This window comes from Podarcis muralis, chromosome 4, assembly GCF_964188315.1.
Source record: "Podarcis muralis chromosome 4, rPodMur119.hap1.1, whole genome shotgun sequence".
Classification (NCBI taxonomy): Eukaryota; Metazoa; Chordata; class Lepidosauria; order Squamata; family Lacertidae; genus Podarcis; species Podarcis muralis.
In genome coordinates this window covers 79,232,100-79,252,013 of record NC_135658.1, presented here as the reverse complement: position 1 = coordinate 79,252,013, position 19,914 = coordinate 79,232,100, and the positions used below count along the sequence as shown (strand labels likewise).

Below are 19,914 nucleotides of genomic sequence, written 5' to 3'. Positions count from 1 at the left end.
CCCTGAGGTTTGTCCAGCTCAGGCCTCCTACACAATGTGTCACCTACCAAATATAAAAGCAGCCTGCCGGTTCCATATGTGGTGCTTGGCAAACCCCATCCCCTTCATTTGCAGTCCTAGGCTAGTGAAAACTGGAAGTTTATTTAGACTTGCTGGTGAGCAGACATAAATGGCGGGCCTTACTTCATGATTCATTGTTAGTCGTTTAGTCGTGTCTGACTCTTCGTGACCCCATGGACCAGAGCACGCCAGGCACTCCTGTCTTCCACTGCCTCCCGCAGTTTGGGCAAACTCATGCTGGTAGCTTCGAGAACACTGTCCAACCATCTTGTCTTTTGTCATCCCTTTCTCCTTGTGCCCTCAATCTTTCCCAACATAAGGGTCTTTTCCAGGGAGTCTTCTCTTCTCATGAGGTGGCCAAAGTATTGGAGCCTCAGCTTCAGGATCTGTTCTTCCAGTGAGCACTCAGGGCTTGTTTCCTTCAGAATGGATAGGTTTGATCTGTTTGCAGTCCATGGGACTTTCAAGAGTCTCCTCCAGCACCATAATTCAAAAGCTTCAATTCCTCATGATTCATAGCAGGTGGGGAACCTCAGGCCCAGCAGTCCTTCAGCTCTCTGCATCTGGCCTTTGACATTTTCTACAAGTGCACCAAGGTGAGCAAGACCTGGCAAGCATTTCGTAGGTTTCCAGCTACTAGAGATCTTCCATTGCTTTGGCGAATTCTGAACTGTTTTGAGTCTGAAGGAGCTGCAGTTGCTTAAAGCAACAACTCAACAGTAAATCCATCTGCGTGGATTTTGGCATTGCGATGGATGCTCATGACTGAGTAGTTAATCTAGCTGACCAGCCTCCCTATTATATACAGTAGTTGAAGCAAAAGTCAGCTATTTGTGGGACTGGATTGTTATCTAGCTTTGTTACATCGTATTTGGTATTGATTTTGTAATATTATTAATGTTATGTTTATTTCCTGCCCTTCACCAGCAGGTCTCAGTGCAGGTTACAACAATGTAAAGTTCAAAATTCAGAACATTCAAAACAGATCACAGTCACAAGAATAGGGTGGGCTCTGAAAACACACATCTCAGGTGCCAAAAGCCAGGGCAAAGATTCATACTTGTTCACATCCTAGTAACTAGACTTTGATAATATTTGTACTCTAGATTAGGCTTTTGTTGTTCTTCAGGTTTTCTCCCCCATGTTTAGGGCAGGGGTAGCCAATGTGGTTCCCCCAGATGTTGTTGGATTACAACTCCCATCCTACATTTATAGTCCATTTTTCTTCTTTCACATTTCATAAACTTTTTAAATCACATTATTATTATTATTATTATTATTATTATTATTATTATTATTATTATTATTAATTCACCTCAGAGCAATAGAAACCAAAACAAGAATCCATCAAGACACTGACCAGACCTAGATCTGTTTAACTTCAGCAAAGTAGTGGTAGTGTTATGTTCCTTCAAATCATATCCATTCTGGCCACTGACCACGTTGGCTGGGGCTTATGGGAGTTGGAGTTCAACAGCATTTAGAGGGTACTTCATTGACTACCCTCAACTTATGGGGTTATTCTTCTTTTTTAAGGCCCCCAAACCTACAAATGGCCTCCCACTCAACAACACTACCGTACCTTGTTGCTCAGAGCATGCAAAAAAGGTCAAGGCTACATGTGTGTGCCCATTCTACGTGTTATAATAGATTGCCTCAACTTTTTGGAAATGGAGAACTTGATGAATTTTTTATCCTCACCACTGAGTTAAAACATAGTAATGCAGCGATGGCCGCTTGCCTGCCTGTGCAATTATACTGGGCACGTGCAGTTTTATTCCTGCAGATGTTAGATTTTTGTAGGAGGCACAGATGGTGAATCTCACACTTTAAGCTACAAACCCGACCCTTCATAAAATATTTTGATGGGTAATATGCTCTTCATAAAGTGCTGATACCAAACAATTTGAAGAACCAAAATATGGCCATGATTTATTGTTCTGTTTCAGTGGTATTGACTAAGGAAGCAAGATTTAAAAAGCTGAACTATGTTGTTTTGGTGAGATGCTTCAGGTACTCTTTGGGCATTATCACAGGTGTCTGTGAGAGCTAGGGATGACTGTGATGGGCACCCCCAAACCTCAGAGCATGCAACAGTCCTCCCTTATACCAGACGACAGGCCTTAGAACAGGCCTTAATCCCACCTCTTGGATCTAAGAAACCCAGCCGATCGTAAGATAGGTGACATAAGAAGACATGCTCCAACTCTTCTATAGAGCTTATTTCTGGAGCACAGGATGGGTTGGAAAAAGAGGAGGAAGATGCAGGTCAGGCAAGTGAAGGACCAGGTACTTCTCCACCCTCTCCTGCACCAGTGTCTCCCAGAATCAGGAGGAGACTGAAGAGGGATGAGCAGAGGAAGATTCCACGCAGGCGTAGTCTCCGACTGCGTGCAGGCAGCCCGTCGGGGGGAGGTACAGAAACTGGTGGAGGGGGAGTGACCCCCTGTTGCTGCAACTGCTCCAGAGAATGCAGACCTGGGAATAGTTGCCTCAATGCTAAACTGATGTTCGTGGCTATTCGGAGCCATAGCTTTGACAATAAAGAGTTAGCTATCTGCTGTTTATGGGATGCGGGTGGCTCTGTGGGTTAAACCACAGAGCCTAGGAATCAGAAGGTTGGTGGTTCGAATCCCCGCGACAGAGTGAGCTCCCGTTGCTCGGTCCCTGCTCCTGCCAACCTAGCAGTTCGAAAGCACGTCAAAGTGCAAGTAGATAAATAGGTACCACTCCGGCGGGAAGATAAACGGTGTTTCCGTGCGCTGCTCTGGTTTGCCAGAAGTGGCTTAGTCATGCTGGCCACATGACCCGGAAGCTGTATGCCGGCTCCCTCGGCCAATAAAGCAAGATGAGCACCACAACCTCAGAGTCGGTCATGACTGGACCTAATGGTCAGGGGTCCCTTTACCTTTACCTATCTGCTGTTTGCATTGCTTTGGCTGGGGAACACCCATCACAACATATATCAGCAAAATAAATTAATATTATTATTATGAACAACACATGAGATCTGATTAGGGCAGTTAAAGCCTTGTACTCTCCAACTCCAAGTAGCTCAGCCTGCATTTTTCCTTCCCTTTGGCGGCATTTTCTGCTGAAATAGCAGTACTCTGAACTACAGCCATGATGACCTCTGACAATGGAACTGGCAGGCTGTAGCGGGATGTTACACTCTCCTGCTGCTGTTGTATAGTGGGGTCTTAAGATGATGCTATTAGTTAAAATAGACTGGCTGTTTTAAAAAGCGAATAAGCGCCCATTATGATAGACTCCCATATTACGTCAATTGGAAAAATGCCTGCAATTGATAGCACCTTTGGGGGTTGGGACAGGGCTGGATTAACCATTAAGCAAAATAATCACGTGCTTAGGGCTTCAAGGGAAGGGAGGGGCACCACAGAAACTTTCCATTGCCAGATTTACCATGAACCAGCAACTCCACCTTTCGGTTTACAAATTCTGAGATAAAAGCTAGTAATTAAATTGTTCATATCATGGAATAAAGTGGAAGTATACGAAAATAAGCATCGTTTTCCATCTCACTGTAGGTTTTCTTTCGTTTTGAAAAATAGGTTTTCATTTTATGGCTTATTATTGTGTGTGTGGGCAGGGACGCGGGTGGCGCTGTGGGTAAAACCTCAGCGCCTAGGACTTGCCGATCGCATGGTCGGCAGTTCGAATCCCCGCGGCGGGGTGCGCTCCCGTCGTTCGGTCCCAGCGCCTGCCAACCTAGCAGTTCGAAAGCACCCCCGGGTGCAAGTAGATAAATAGGGACTGCTTACCAGCGGGAAGGTAAACGGCGTTCCGTGTGCTGTGCTGGCTCGCCAGATGCAGCTTGTCACACTGGCCATGTGACCCGGAAGTGTCTGCGGACAGCGCTGGCTTCCGGCCTATAGAGTGAGATGAGCGCACAACCCTAGAGTCTGGCAAGACTGGCCCGTACGGGCAGGGGTACCTTTACCTCTATTGTGTGTGTGTGTGTGTGTGTGTGTGTGTGTGTGTGTGTGTGTATGGGATCAAAATCTTTTAAGTGCAAAGGGCTCTAAAGTTCTTAATCCGACCACCTCCTAGTCCATGTGTTAAGACAGGCAGGGGAACATGTTTTCTAACGACTTCAACATTCCCAGTTGCTGGCTTTCAGAAAACAGACACTCAGCTGCTGCAGCATAGTAGTGGTGATGTGTCTCATCCGCTAGCTTTAAGGCCGGTTAGTCCCTACACCCTCTGAAGCAGTGGTGGACTTTGGGCCCTCAAATTTCAGCAGCACCTGTGCAATGCTAAAATTCAGCCTCCAGCCTATTGTGTTCTGTTCTGCAGCATTGTTTTGGCTGCACCGGTTGCCTAAAACCACCTCTGCTGTGAAGTTGCCTTTCTTATTAGTTGTTCTAACATGACTGCCCTTGAACCTTGATGTTGCGTCGGACGTTCAGGTTCCAAAGAACGTTCGCAAACCGGCGTTAGGGAGCCAAAACGTTCAACTCGCAAAGGTGTTCAGGATCCAAGGTGCGACTGTAAACAATAGAATTTATCGACTTTGCTTTTCCTTTTTAACTACCAAAGGCCTGTGCAGGGAGCAGCAGGCGATACCCCTGCCTGAAGCCCTGGAGAGTGCTTGCCAGTCAGAGTAAACATTGCTGGGCTTAACAGATAAGCCTTCTAACTTTTCTGGAAGGGCACCTTGGAGGAACATTGACAGACCGCTTTAGGAATGCTGTTCTAAAGCTTTTGAGCTTCGATTCAGAAGGGACTGCTCTTTCCGACAACAGTTTACAGTACAATCCTAACCATGCTAGACAGTCAGTATGATTTAGTGATTAGTGTGTTGAACTAGGATCTTGGAGTCCAGAGTTCGAATCCCCACTCAGCCATGAAGCTTGCTGGGTAGCCTTGGGCCAGTCACGGCCTCTCAGCTTAAGTTACCTCGCAGGGTGGTTTGTGAGGATAAAATGGAGAGGCACAAGAACCTCCTACACCACCTTGATATCCTTTGAGTAATGGCGGGATAAATATAACAATTTAAGTGTCTACTCAGAAATAAGTCCTATTGAATGCAATGGGGCTAGCTCCAAAGTAAGTGGGGGTTAAGTTTGTAGTCTCTCATAAGGGGAAGGCTTTTGGCCACATGAACTGGAAAAACTGAGGACAAATGTCGGCTCCCTCAGCCAGTAAAGCGAGATGAGTGCCGCAACCCCAGAATCGTTCACAACTGGACTTAACTGTCAGGGGTCCTTTACCGTTACCTTTTTAGGAAAGGCTTGCTTATGTGATAAGGTTTATTTGAAGAGACCAGGTTAGTTTTGGGCGAATTTGTGACTCCTATCCAGATTTCCCTAATCCTGAGAGCGGAGGAAAATAACCTCATCTTTCTTTTGTGTACATTGTGAGACAAATATATGGGAGAATTCCCGAACAGGTTTCGTGTGCCATCTCCATCCATAACGCACAAAAATTGTGACATTTGTTACTATGGCAACTAAACAGCAAAATAGATTTAATATCCTGGTAAAAGGGTATTCAGTGATTGAAATTCATCACATTCTGCCTGAGTGGTTGCTGTTGGTGTTGAGGCACCTGTATTGTCAGGCTAGTGACAGGGTGGTGAAACAGGATCAATAATTATCATCCTGTGGATACTATGTCATGTCTTCCATGCAGCAAACTCCCCATCCCCATTCACAACTATGTTGAATTGTGGACTCCACCTCTGCAGTAATTTTTATTTTTTTAAAACACGAGTTCTTGCAAGGGTGCTCAGTCCTCGGTCATTAAGGCATCTTATCGCTGCAGTAAGCAGCAAGCCTCACAATTTATGCCCTGTCAACCTATTCTTTCCAAAGGTCGGTGCCTCCGTAATAGCGCTGCTGTAATTGAGACGACACTCAAGGACTGTCACACTAGAGGAGATATGATTATGTCATGGGTACTGGGTGTTCATTATTCATTCATGTCTATTCTAGCTGTCACACTTGCTACAATTACAATGGCTCTCTAATGAGAAAAGGGTTTTGTAGCTACCCAACTATAGAATCTCTTCCTAGGGGGAGGGGGGGAAAGCTATTCATAAAGATCTCTTAATGAGTTTCTCTTTAAAGTCCTTGAAGCATCCCCTTGTTCACATGGTCACCAGAACGGGTAAAGGATTATTTCCTTTCCACCATTCAAAACAACACTAAAAGAGCAAAGTGCTATAGTTTATCATTACATATAGTCAGGTGGTGAAGGTGCCAAAACAGACAAAAATTAAGATGACACTGGGATGACCATACATTGGAAATGGTGAGAAGGGGGGAATCAGTGTGCCTATTGCCTGTGACTAAACAATTTTGATTTTACAAACAAAGCAGAATCATTGATTGTTGTTGTTTAGTCGATTAGTCGTGTCCGACTCTTCGTGACCCCATGGGCCAGAGCACGCCAGGGACTCCTGTTTTCCACTGCCTCCCACAGTTTGTTCAAACTCATGTTTGTAGCTTCGAGAACACTGTCCAGCCATCTTGTCCTATGTCGTCCCCTTCTCCTTGTGTCCTCAATCTTACCCAACATCAGAGTTTTTTCCAGGGAGTCTTCTCTTCTCATGAGGTGGCCAAAGTATTGGAGCCTCAGCTTCAGGATCTGTCCTTCCAGTGAGCACTCAGGGCTGATTTCCTTAAGAATAGATAGGTTTGATCTTCTTGCAGTCCATGGGACTCTCAAGAGTCTCCTCCAGCACCATAATTCAAAAGCATCAATTCTCCGGCAATCAGCCTTCTTTGTGGTCCAGCTCTCACTTCCATACATCACTACTGGGAAAACCATAGCTTTTACTATATGGATCTTTTTCGTCAAGGTGATATCTCTGCTTTTGGAGATGCTGTCCAGGTTTGTCATTGCTTTTCTCCCAAGAAGCAGGCGTCTATTAATTTCGTGACTGCTGTCACCATCTGCTGTGATCATGGAGCCCAAGAAGGTTAAATCTGTTGCTGCCTCCATTTCTTCCCCTTCTGTTTGCCAGGAGGTGATGGGACCAGTGGCTATGATAAAGCTGAGGAAATGGTGCAGCTCTTGGGCTTTGGCTGCTGAATGGTCTCTCCTTATCTCACTCACACTTCCATTGTAATGGTTTATCTCTCCTCCCATGGGCTCATTCCTGTTTGGTATATGATGAATGTTTTTAGCTGCAGCACTTAATAATAAATACAGGGGTTTTTCATTATAGATGTACAGTACTTATCAACAAGGGACGCGGATGGCACTGTGGGTAAAACCTCAGCGCCTAGGACTTACCGATCGTATGGTCGGTGGTTCGAATCCCCACGACGGGGTGAGCTCCCGTCGTTCGGTCCCAGCTCCTGCCCACCTAGCAGTTCGAAAGCACTCCTAAGTGCAAGTAGATAAATAGGTACCACTTTACAGCGGGAAGGTAAACGGCGTTTCCGTGTGCTGCGCTGGTGCCGGCTCGCCAGAGCAGCTTCGTCACGCTGGCCACATGACCCGGAAGTGTCTCTGGACAGCGCCGGCCCCTGGCCTCTTAAGTGAGATGGGCGCACAACCCTAGAGTCGGACACGACTGGCCCGTACTGGCAGGGGTACCTTTACCTTTACCTTACTTATCAATAACAAGTGAGAGTTTGGCTATGCAAAGCAGTAATAGCAGAACTGCTTGAGAATTTTTCATTATTATTATTCAACATCATAAGTAGCGATAAGCTTAGCAAAAGATAAGCTTAGCAATGAAGGTGAGTTTATGAAGAGAGAAGCGTATCATTTCATAACGATGATCGTTGAAAAGTGAGGTGGTAAAATAGGCTATGCCACTTCTGGCTTGCATGTGGGATGTGGCACTTTTTAAATTAAAACAAAACAAAGCTACTTGTAAGTAACATACACATTGCTGAGAGATCATCTGCTTCAGCCAGTTTGCTGCTGTGATTGTTTTCTTATTTGTAGGGACATTTTTAGGTGTGAAAGCATTACAAAGACTGGTCCTCTACCTGCAGCCTGAAATAGTTCAGTCTGTCTTACCTCCTTGTAGTCTATTACTTCATTTCCACCTCATGCGTGCATTCTCAGCTAATTAGTTCTTAGCTAATTGTGTGAAGTGGCCCTAGAGCAGGCATAGGCAAACTCAGTCCTCCAGATGTTTTGAGACGACAATTCCCATCATCCCTGACCACTGGTCCTGTTAGCTAGGGATGATGGGAGTTGTAGTCCCAAAACATCTGGAGGGCTGAGTTTGCCTATGCCTGCCCTAAAGCTACTATGGGAGTTAGCATTCTGTTCTCATAGTAGCCATATAAGGGTAGGTCCTTACTTCTCTTCTTCTGTTCTGCAACACTGCAATTTGGATGACCAAGTGTTTCATAATCAGGTTTCAGCGATGTGTGAATATATAATAATCTAAGTCCACTTTTCTCTTTCTAGTTGATAGCATCCATTGTGTTCATCAGCTTTGGAGTGGTAGCAGCTTTCTGTTGTGCAATCGTTGATGGTGTGTTTGCAGCACGACATATAGTAAGTATGCCTTTTTGATATTCCCCTCTCCCCTGGTTAGCTTACACTTCGTGCCTACTAAGCCATTTCTGGTCGTGGTGAAGATCTAGTGATCCACTTCAGGTTCAGCATGTGAGGGGTGTACTTGGACCGTCAGCAGTTACGGAGCATGCACTTCCATGTGTTCAGTGTGGTTCACATGTTAGGATCATTAGGAAAGGGATCAAAAATAAAACTGCCTATATGATAGTGCTTGCTTTGCAATTTTCTGCTGCAGCAACACTGCCTGTGGTTATGGGCACCACATCTCAAAAGGGATATTGTATAGCTGGGAAAGATGCAGAAAAGGGTAACCAAAATGACTAAGGGAGTGGAGCAACTCCCTTACGAGAAAAGCTTACAACACATGGGTTTTTATTTTGGAAAAATGGTGTGTAAGGGCACTGGGGGACATGACACGGGTATATATAGGGTATATATATAGATACAGAGATAATAAAATTATAAAAGACAAGAGAAGTTAATTTCGAGGTATAGAAGTTTCACATACAAGTGTTGTTTTTTTCTTTTTTGAAAGTTAATGAATATATGGAAATATGGAAGAAAATAATAATAATAATTATACTCACTTCTTGAGGCTCCATAATTCCCCCCCCCCCAAAAAATGGGTTAATATTGTGAGGAAACCACAGTATAAAAAATATGAAGTGACAGGATCGTGTGATGGAGTATTACTCAAGTCAAATAGAAACTTAACCCCCCTTGATCAAAGCGAAATATATAATGTGGCATCTTATTTGTATTTCAATCATGATTTCAGTAGAAAGAGATGGCAATAGGTTATAAGAAATAATGCACAATCTTTTTCACTGTGTGCCTGTTTTATTTTTTCCTTTTTTGCCTGTTTTCTTAATGCAGATAATTTCTTTATTTCTTTCCTGCTTTTCTTAAAAAGTCATGAGCAAAATAATGAAAGTTAGCTATGTTCTGTCTTTCACAAAGTACCTCCAGTTTTTTTTAAATAAAGGAGGGGGGGAATCCATTGTTTTCACATGTGAAGATGGCATAAATTTGGCGCAAACACTACTGAAGAAAAATGTATTTCAGGATACCGTATATAGCTCCACATGATTTGCCCCATTCAGAGGGAAAAAACACTTCACTTAATAGAAAGCTCTATAGAAAAGCACTTACAAAAATTAGAAGCTGATGTAAAAGGGGCTTGATTTAAAGTACCCCTGTCTCGTGTGAGAAATCGTAATACAGATGTCGTTTGCTTTGTTCACATTCATCCCAGCGTTTGTATATTCAAAACCACTATTCACCTCCCCCCCCCCCCATTTTTTAAAAAAGTAGAATGCCTGGATCAACTGAAACAAATAAAGGTGGAAGTAGTTTGTAATGATGTTAGTTCGGGGCAGGGCGGGGGGAATACGGATATTACAGGAATCCATTATCTGTGAATCATGTTTGTTGGTGGTATATTGTTACACAGCAGTAGAGCTGGCCCTTGCATGTAACTTAATATCCTTTCAAAACAACAAAACAACCTTTTCACCAGGCATGTAGAAGACAGTTGCTCCCCCTTGTGATCCTATAGCTTGGCGGGGGTGCGGGGGTGAGGACAAACTGTCAAGGCACTTCTCTTCACCCAAATACAGTGGTACCTCAGGTTACAGATGCTTCAGGTTACATACGCTTAAGGTTACAGACTCCGCTAATAGTACCTCGGGTAAAGAACTTTGCTTCAGGATGAGAACAGAAATTGTGCTCCGGCGGCAGCAGGAGGCCCCATTAGCTAAAGTGGTGCTTCAGGTTAAGAACTGTTTCAGGTTAAGAACAGACTTCCAGAATGAATTAAGTACTTAACCTGAGGTACCACTGTACTTAAAAGGGAATGGTGTGGGTTGGGGGGATAAGGTATTTATTTTGCAATGCACTTCTCCAACCAAAACATGTCTAAACAAATGTGAATATTAGTGGGGAGGTGTGCATAAAATGTATCTATTAGTGAAAATAACATACAAAATGCATTATACATCCTTAATTAACCTGAAACTGTTCTTAACCTGAAGCACCACTTTAGCTAATGGGGCCTCCTGCTGCCGCCGCACCACCAGAGCACAATTTCTGTTCTCATCCTGAAGCAAAGTTCTTAACCTGAAGCACTATTTATGGGCTAGCGGAGTCTGTAACCTGAAGGGTACATAACCTGAGGTACCACTGTATTAGGGACGTTGCTTGGGGGAAAAGGTGCACGTTAGGGCAAGACTGCACACACACAAAATGTATTTTTGAAGAAATTTATACTAAAGTGCTGATGAATGCTGAGGATTACCAGTAATTGCAATCTAATGATGGCATGTGAGCAGAATTTAAGACTGGGAAAATGAGAACCTGAGGGAAGTTAGATTTGACAGGTTCATTGATCCTTAGTCAAATTCAGTGTAGTTTGCTTCTGAGTAAGCGTCATAGGATTGCACCGTTAGGTACTTTTCCTTCTGGGATATGGGTGGCGAGGTCTAAACCACTGAGCCTCTTGGACTCGGCGATCAGAAGGCTGGCTGTTCGAATGTGCACAATGGGGTGAGCTCCCTTTGCTCTGATCCAGCTTCTGCCAACCTAGCAGTTCAAAAGCACACCAATGCAAGTAGATAAATAGGTACCACTGTGGCAGGAAGGTAAATGGCATTTCCGTGCGCTCTGGTTTCCTTCACGGCGTTCCGTTGCAGCAGAAGCAGTTTAGTTATGCTGGCCACATGACCCAGAAAGCTGTCTGTGGACAAACACCAGCTCTCTCGGCCTGAAAGCAAGATGAGCGCCGCACCCCATAGTCGCCGTTGACTGGACTTAACTGTCCAGGGATCCTTTGCCTTTACCTTTTACCTTTACTTTTCCTTCTCCTTCATCAAATAGTAATCAGTATGAGTTAATTTTTAAGAGTCTGGCAAAATCCTGAGTGGGGAGGCCCTTACTAAAAGTTTAACCTCTTTCATTATGGATCCTTTTTTAAGGAATTTGTGAATTCCATGGTGCCATCTGGTGGCTTTTTTCTAGAACAGGAGGGCATTTCTGGGATGAACCTCATCCTGTTCCATAAAAACCACAGTATCATACATAGAACATGCTATAAAATGAATATTTGGGGCAGCATGATGCATGAATCGTGTCAGGGAGCTTTTGACGCTAAAAATCCCACAGGGTTGACTTTGTTAGTCTGTTGCCTTAGAAACAAACAAAGAATCCTGTGACACCACAGAGACTGATAAATTTGTTATGGCATAAATGGTTGTGGACCTCAGGCCATTTCAAATAATCAGAATGGCGCCTCTTGTTCACACATGCCTACTCTTTCTCCACTTAACCGTATTGACATATTTTCGGAAAAACCAATGCTACCAGTAAAATTCATTCTATTTATTGGTTCTCTGTAAAAATAGAAGCAATTCTGTTGATAAACGGCAAGGCAGCAGGAAACCGAACTCAAATAATATGCCATGCCTCCCCACAATTAAATTAGCCAATCGCTTTGAAGGAAAACGTTAGGCCTATTTTTCCTTCTCCATGGTGGTGCAAGATGCAAAATCATAACTAATTACCTTTAATATCATTTCCTGAGTGAGTCATTAACGTAATTGCACAGCTCATATGGTAATTTCTTTTATAAAAAAATTAAATTAGCATTCATCATTCCGAATGGGAAAGTAACTTTAATTCACTTCTTGGGTTTAGATTTTCTTTGTGTTTAAAGCTCTGCGGCCTATTTTATAGCTTTGTTTTATTTTTCTCAACAGCTTTTACATGATTGGTGATGATTAGTTAAAGGGACAAAGAACCTGCAGCTGTTCAAATGTTTTTTAACTACAACTCCCATCAACCCTAGCATAGCCAAAGCTCAGGGGTAATGGTACATGTATGCCAACAACATCTGGAAGGCTGTAGTTTCTCCCTTCCTGATTTAAAGCAAATATCTGGGTGTTTTCCTAGAGATGAGATGAAATGTATATGCAATTTTCCTGGTATTTCTGTATTTTGAAAATGTGTCTCAGGCTATGCGGTTTGCTCTAGCTTTTATGCTATTAATTCCTTTCTTCCAAATGGGGCTGTGCCTACAAGGTTGTAGCCTGGACCCAGATTCCACTGACCTAAGTGCAAACAGTTTCTCAGGTTGCCAGCGGGACCATTTCAATTAGCAACAAGCGATCAATAACACGATGGAAAACTGGACTTTTCTCAGGCAATAAGCATGTTGATACAGTTGTAAGGTGTACCTAACTACTTAATGGAAAACAAAGTTGCCCATAGGACACAAAGGCTTGAAACTACAGTGGTACCTCAGTTTAAGTACTTAATTCGTTCCAGAGGTCCGTTCTTAACCTGAAACTGTTCTTAACCTGAAGCACCACTTTAGCTAATTGGGCCCCCTGCTGCCGCCGTGCCGCCAGAGCCCTATTTCTGTTCTTATCCTGAAGCAAAGTTCTTAACCTGAAGCACTATTTCTGGCTTAGCGGAGTCTGTAACCTGAAGCATATGTAACCTGAGGTACCACTGTACATATTAAGAGTTTTGGTTAAGGCTCTTTTTGTCTAGGGAGACACATTAGAATTTTCCATACAGAAGCACAAGATTCGTTGCTGAGGTGTCTGAACACTTTGTTTATTACTCTTACATTTTAATATTGTATTGTGAGTGACACATGTATTGTTTGCGCACCATGTGCTTTTCTGTGAATTTGACAATTGTTTATCTTGCACCAGAAAAATAGTAGCATCCCTTTTTAAGAGGGGTGAAAGAGATTAATATATTTTTTGGATATGCAAGTAGGAAAAATCCAAGTCTGAGTGGTGTTAGACTATATCACCATGGCATCACTGTTTGTTTGAAAACTGGCTTGAAAACAGTGCTATGTTTTTCAACCCAGGAACATATGTTCCATGTCATCATAACATCAAGCAAAGTTGAGTTGGCAGAAATTGCTTCACAAGGACTTTACAGCAAGGTGCTTTATTTTAACACTATTTGTAGTGATGTTACAAATGTGGATATTTTTTTTTATGCAGTGCCATGACAACAAATGTATAGCAGATAAACAGAGAAAGTGCTTGGCCCAAGAAAAGCTATGGAGAACATGGAAGCATTCATAATTCTTATAAATAAATCTGATCACTTACCTCTCCTGATTTTTGCAGTAATCACAGTGATCTGCCTGGCTTAGAGCTTCAACTTACTGGCCTTAGTATTTTATCTCAAAACTGCTGAAGGAGTGTAACTTTCATTTAGACATATGTTTAGAAGTTTCACTATATAGAGGGGTATCTGCCAGGAGCTACTAATTTCATAGTCAGCAGCAGAGAGTAAAAATAGAAAAATGCAGATACTGCAAAGGAAAGATGAATTCTCTGCCTGGCAGCATTTAGAATCCCAAGCTCAAGACAAAGTATACCCCAAATACATTATAAGTTTTGTGGCATTGTCTCATAAGTTCAGATCCACTGTGAGCACATTCAAATCTAAATAAAGGGGATATAATTTTTTTTGCATGTGAGAACAAATTCTGCCAACTTGCTGAACTATCAGGTAGTTATGGGCTGGAACCAAGGTTGATTCTCAGATACTTGTAAGAAGTACCAGTTGCTTTGTCTTGCGTTTAAAATATCAAATTATTTTGTTCTGTTTTTAAAAATATACATTAGTGCCCTTGGGGTGTTAGAGGAGCAGTAGTACCTGTGATGGGGGACACATTGTGCTCCTTCTGGGATCGTTTGTCCACCTTTGGTCCCCACCCAGCTCTCACCTGTGGCTCCTAGAAGCTGCCAGCATGCAACAACAGCCACACCCCGAGAAATGGCTTTGAGTGACTGGCAAAACTGGGTGAGGGTAGCTGATGGGTTTCAGACTCTTGGTGAGTTAGGGACTTCACCCAGCATGCAAAGGCAGGCTCCAGCAGATTTAGCATAGTGGATCCAATGGTCAAGGAGTCAGTTTCTGCGTGTGCTGTAGAGGGAAGTGAGGGGCAGATGGGACTCATCAACCTGGGAAGGTAGCCTGTCCAGGAAAAGGAAGCTTTGATCGTAAACTTCTGCTGCCTTGTGGGATATCTTCAGTAGAAGAAAAGGCTAAGGAGTAAACCTTATACTGTACAAATCCAGAGTGGAGTCCCTAAGGTGGTTGGATGGTGTCTTGTATGCCTCCTTTTGGCAACTCCTGCAGCCCAGCTGGTGCCAAGTGTATTGCTCTGCTTTGCTTTGGACCACATGAGCGAAGCCGATGGTCTTGTTGTCTGGGCATCCCAGGACCTCCATACACACCACCCAGGCTTGTGCCCCAAAGAGGTCACTTGGGTGCTGCTAACACAGTAGTTTGGCACCACCCACAGAGGCACACTCGGTTGTTTCTTGAGGCAAATGGATGGCTTTCAATCATATTCTCAGGGCAGTTGAATTGCCAGTTGGTTTTGGATTTTTAGCTCACTCAGTCTCAAACATGGGCAGGGAATGAAAACATTTAAGCTAGGGGTAGAGAGTCTTCTGTTAGATTCCATGTGCAATCAGATGAAAGTCTGACGGATCATGCAATGTGTGTCCTTGCTTTGGAAAGCTAGTGTAAGCTTTAAAAGATCTGTAGCTTGTGCTTTCTGATTTCACACTTTCTATGAGTTGTATAGATATATCTACCTTCCTCTAGAGGGCGCACACGCTCTTCCTAATATTGGAAACTTTTATTTTAAAAAAGTAGTTCAGCATTCTGTTCTCACAGTTGCCAACTGAAGCTGACAAGCTGTAAGTGCAGTAGGAGTCTATCATTCTGAACTGATGTTCAGGGGTTGCTGAACATGACTAGTAGTCTCTGAAAGCCATATCCGCCATGAATTTGTCAAATCTCCTTTTAGAGCTGTTCAGACGGCCAATCATCACTACATGTTCTAGTGGTGAATCCCAGATGTTATTATGGATCTATGTCAGAGGATCAGAGACCCTTGTATATAACTCAGCAATCAGGATTTTCACCTAAGTCCATACACAAATGGGGGGCTCTTGAAAACTCTCCCAACACAGAGGTCTTGGACATTTATCATTGCAGGGCAATGACATGAAGCGAGATTCTCTTGCACTTTTCTGCAGGTTGTGGAAGGGTTGTGGTCATTACTGTGGGTGCCTATGTGAGTTTTGATGATACAGTATAAGAGATATTCTGCTTACGCACAGGTTGAAATAAATGATTTGTGGATGTAGCATGTGTTGGACAGCAGTTAGCAAATAAAGCTGTCCAGTGAGTTCTTTATAGACAGCTCAGTAGCAGTATTTTCCTAGCTTTTAGATTTGGTCCGTTTCACTTTTCCATTAGATTTGGTCCATTTCACCTTGCTGCTGTTAAGCAATTATAATGCCTATAGATATGCACTATATGTATTACTCATGTGATTTATGAGCTACTTAAAATAAAATCAGGTTTCGCCTCATTTTGATTCCTTATCTGGGGGAAGAGGTTTGTTAGAAAGCTCCAATTAATCTACTCTAGTCTAGTCCATAATCATTTGTGCAATGTATTTTGAGATCATTGATGGACAAGCAAAGCTTCCCACACTGATTTTTTAAAAAAGTAATCTAGTTTGGAATCTTTGCAAGTTTGATTCACAGAGTTAAGCTTGAATTTAAGCTAACCACCAAAAGCAACAACTTTAAGCATGGTTTGTGGCGCAGTAACCAAATTGTGCATGGTTTGTGTGTGTAACAAGACAAGATAGAGTGCTTGGTGGGGAACAAAGTTGATTTGACTGTAATTGAAAAACTGGTTTGGGATATCCTACTTTTCCTGAAGACTCAGGCTGTGTTCACACATAGATTCTGAAATGCACAGGGGTCATTTCCCCCCAGTGTTATTTTGTACATAGATGTTTGCGGTTGTACACACCTTCATCTAAAGCAGCAGCTACTCTCTGCGTTGTCTGTACCCACAGATGGGCATGTTTTAAACTAGTGTGCAATTGTGTTTTCTATTCCTCTCTCCTCAGTTAGTGTTTCCACAGATCTTTTTTTTTAAAAAACAGTCTTTCGAAAGGTGCTGGAAACTAGTATGTTGTATCTTGATATATAAATGATATGTATCAGTATAAAGAAGCAGCTAAGTTACTGAATGCACAAGAACTTGGATCAAACAAAGAATTCGTTAAGAATGTAACTGGAGAAAATAGGAGGGAATACCCAAGCACAGAGTTTATTCCCAATATTCCTGACTATGGTTTGGAGGATGACAAGTAGGAACTGTTAGAATTCTTGCTCCGTGTTTGCAGTCATGAGATTGTTGTCTATCGCATGACGGTGTATGTTTTCATTCCACAGTGTGGGAAGTGATGGAGACAGGATGTTTAGATGTTACTGTGTTCCGTGGTGTGGGACTATTGTCCTTTGTTTCTTTCTCTCTTTGCTGTCTGATGAGAAAGAGGAAGGAGCTAAAGCAGAATGCTCTGAGTGTATTATATGTAAATAAAGTAGATTAGCCAAAATGCTGTGCTACTGAGTTCTGTTACGTGAACTGCAAATACTCTGCAGGATCGTGAGTGTGCTGATGCCTCTTGCTATCAGTCGCTGTGATGTTCAGGCTGAAGAAAGCTTTTGAAGCTCCCGAATGACCAGGAAGGAGAGAACTTGCCAGTCTGGCATGTGTCTCTACCAGGGTCCTACACAAGAGTAGGACGATCCTAACAGGAACTAGTTTTTATTACTGCCCAACTGCTCTTAGGAATTGTTTTAGGAGATCCAATCTAAATGCTTATTTCTATAACTTAAACCTTCAAAATTGCAGTGTATGAATTGCCACCAGGGTAGAATCAAGCCTTGCATATGCATCAGTAAGGATAATTATATTTCCCCAACACACATCACCCTCCTTGCTGAACATAACCACTTATGTCTTGCTTCCAAGCCAACAATTGTGTGTTAGAAAGGAAACACATGGCAAAGTGTTCCTTGGCTATCTAATTACCTAAATGGACTTAACAACTTTACAAAATTGATGCAGTTTGTCTGGGAGATAATTGCAATAATGTATCTCAAAGCCTTATCTTTTTTCTCTTTTTTTGCAGGAACCCAGGCCTTTATATAATAAACGGTGCCAGTATTATTCAAGTGGAGTTGGATTCTTATATGATGTTTACCAGACTGAGGTAAGCTATTATAGTGTAGTTCTTGTAGCTTTATGAATGGGGAAAGCCACTTCCAAGATGACTAGGAGTATAAATGTTTTGCAGTCAAAGCACTCAGCCACTGTGGATTTATTTTCCAGACTTAAAACACACTATTATATTTGTAACAAGAATATTTTCTTTGGAATCAAAGCTATTCTCATTCCATTCTTGTTGCTTAATGGTCCCTTGGAATGCATTCCTTAGACATAACTCTTTTTTTTCTTCTTTCTCTTTTTTACTGAGTGGCATATTGTCATATATACCCAAGTTCAAGTTAATAGGTTTATACTGGCCCCAAACTACAACTCCACAGTGTAATAGTCTGACACGGTCCAACAATGTCTGCATTTCGTATTCAGATTTATTTTGGGTTGCGGTTCTGCAGCCAAGTACAGGAGCAGTTGTGGGCAAATGGACTTTTGACTAAAACCTTACACTGAATACATATTGTTTTTGGTCTGTGTTACTGTATGTTTTATGCTGAGCATGTATATGTTGGCAAGTTCTGAACAAAAGGCCCATCTATTGTTTTGCAAGCAGGACAAGGAACAGAAACAAAATCGGCCCCAAGGAAAGATGAATTCTGTAAAATAAAACAGAACAAGGCTACCTAACAAAGTGGAAGGGGATTTGAGCAGCCATTTTGCTCATGGGGATTTGTTTCCAAAACAGCTCCAATTTCTGACCACAGTGCATGGTGTAAACTTAGTGAACAGAACTTCAAGTCTCCCAAATGAAGATTTGCTACCTCCTCTTTCTTCAGGTGACATGTTACACCTTAAACAGCAAGTGTCAGCTGAAAGTGAAGAGTAACACATGCTACTGCTGCGATTTGTACAATTGTGAAAAGTAAGTACCTGTGGACAGCAGGTTTGGAGGGCTCCTGTCAGTCTGAGCCTCTTCAGCCACAGTCTGTTGTAACCCAATGGATGCTGCAATCTGTAGTCTTATAAAGCAGACACGTATCTTCCTGCAAAAGTCACTATTATAGGAGGAGCCTATTCATTTGCTTTTTCAGCCAGGCATGTATTTATAATGTTAGTCATAAAATCTGGGGAGAAACCATGCTTCTCAGTAGCATTACCTGGCTCTCTAATACAAACCCACTCAGAATGAATGACACAGTAGAATACATCAGCCAGGCCTCTTTTACTCTGATGATCTGCTATTAAACACAAGTTCAGTGGGGAATGGGCAATGACTAGGTTTCCCCCCTGTGATTATTATTATTCCACTCATCTGACTGGGTTACTCCAACCACTCTGGGTGACTTCCAACAAATTAAAACACAGTAAGACTTCCAACATTTAAAACTTCCCTATACAGGGCTGACTTTAGATTTCTTCTGAAAGTCAAGATAGTTGTTTATTTCCTTGACCCAATACACCCTCCATTGCTAATATGCATGTCAGCACTTGTGGAAGAAAATGCCACGTTTTTGCGAGAGACCAAAGTGGAGTGGGCAGAAGAGGAACCCAGTTGGAAAGTAGCTTGTAGATTTTGTCACTAATAGACAGAGGGCCTTCCCGGTAGTGGCAACCGCCCTGTGGAACGCCCTCCCTTCAGATGTCAAGGAAATAAGCAGCTATCCTATTTTTAAAAGACATCTGAAGGCAGCCCTGTTTAGGGAAGTTTTTAATATTTAATGCTGTATTGTTTTTAACACTCGATTGGGAGCTGCCCAGAGTGGCTGGGGAAACTTATCCAGATGAGCGGGGTATAAATATATTATTATTATTATTATTATTATTATTATTATTATTATTATTATTATTATTATTATTAATTATTATTTTCATTTATTCTGCCTGTCCTAAGCCGTGGTTTTAATTTCTTTCTATGCTTTCTATCCAGAATTTACTTAGGTTACTCTCTTTGCTTGGGCCACTTCCTGCTCAGATGCAAATATTAGGATGGCTTTCAGACTTTTTATTTTATTTATTTTTTTTGTTTTCAGATTTCTAGTCTACCCTATACCTAACCACAGCCATAAAAAGAAAATATCTAGCCACCCTCAAGAAGTAGTATACATTGCAAAACTCCTTCCATCACAATGTCTGGCAACCTGCTATATTTTGAATATCAGAAATGTCATCAGTTTTTCATTGTTTGAATGAGAGGACGAAGGGAAGAGTAGGTGCATTCTGGGACATCTGTGTGCAAAAGTCCACACAGATGTGCTCTGGGTTTTCTTTTTGTAA

The 19,914-nt window shown here is 42.4% G+C and overlaps 1 protein-coding gene across 2 annotated transcripts in view; it reads left to right on the top strand.

Annotated features, from left to right (window-relative positions):
* The window catches only part of TMEM255B (transmembrane protein 255B), a 37,822-nt gene that overhangs the window by 11,942 nt on the left and 5,966 nt on the right, over positions 1-19,914 (top strand). For both annotated transcript variants that reach the window (XM_028728042.2, XM_028728043.2), the window contains 3 exons: positions 8,461-8,550; positions 17,612-17,692; positions 18,477-18,562. In XM_028728042.2, the coding sequence (XP_028583875.1) occupies positions 8,461-8,550; positions 17,612-17,692; positions 18,477-18,562 (257 nt within the window). The remainder of the gene's footprint in view (positions 1-8,460; positions 8,551-17,611; positions 17,693-18,476; positions 18,563-19,914) is intronic.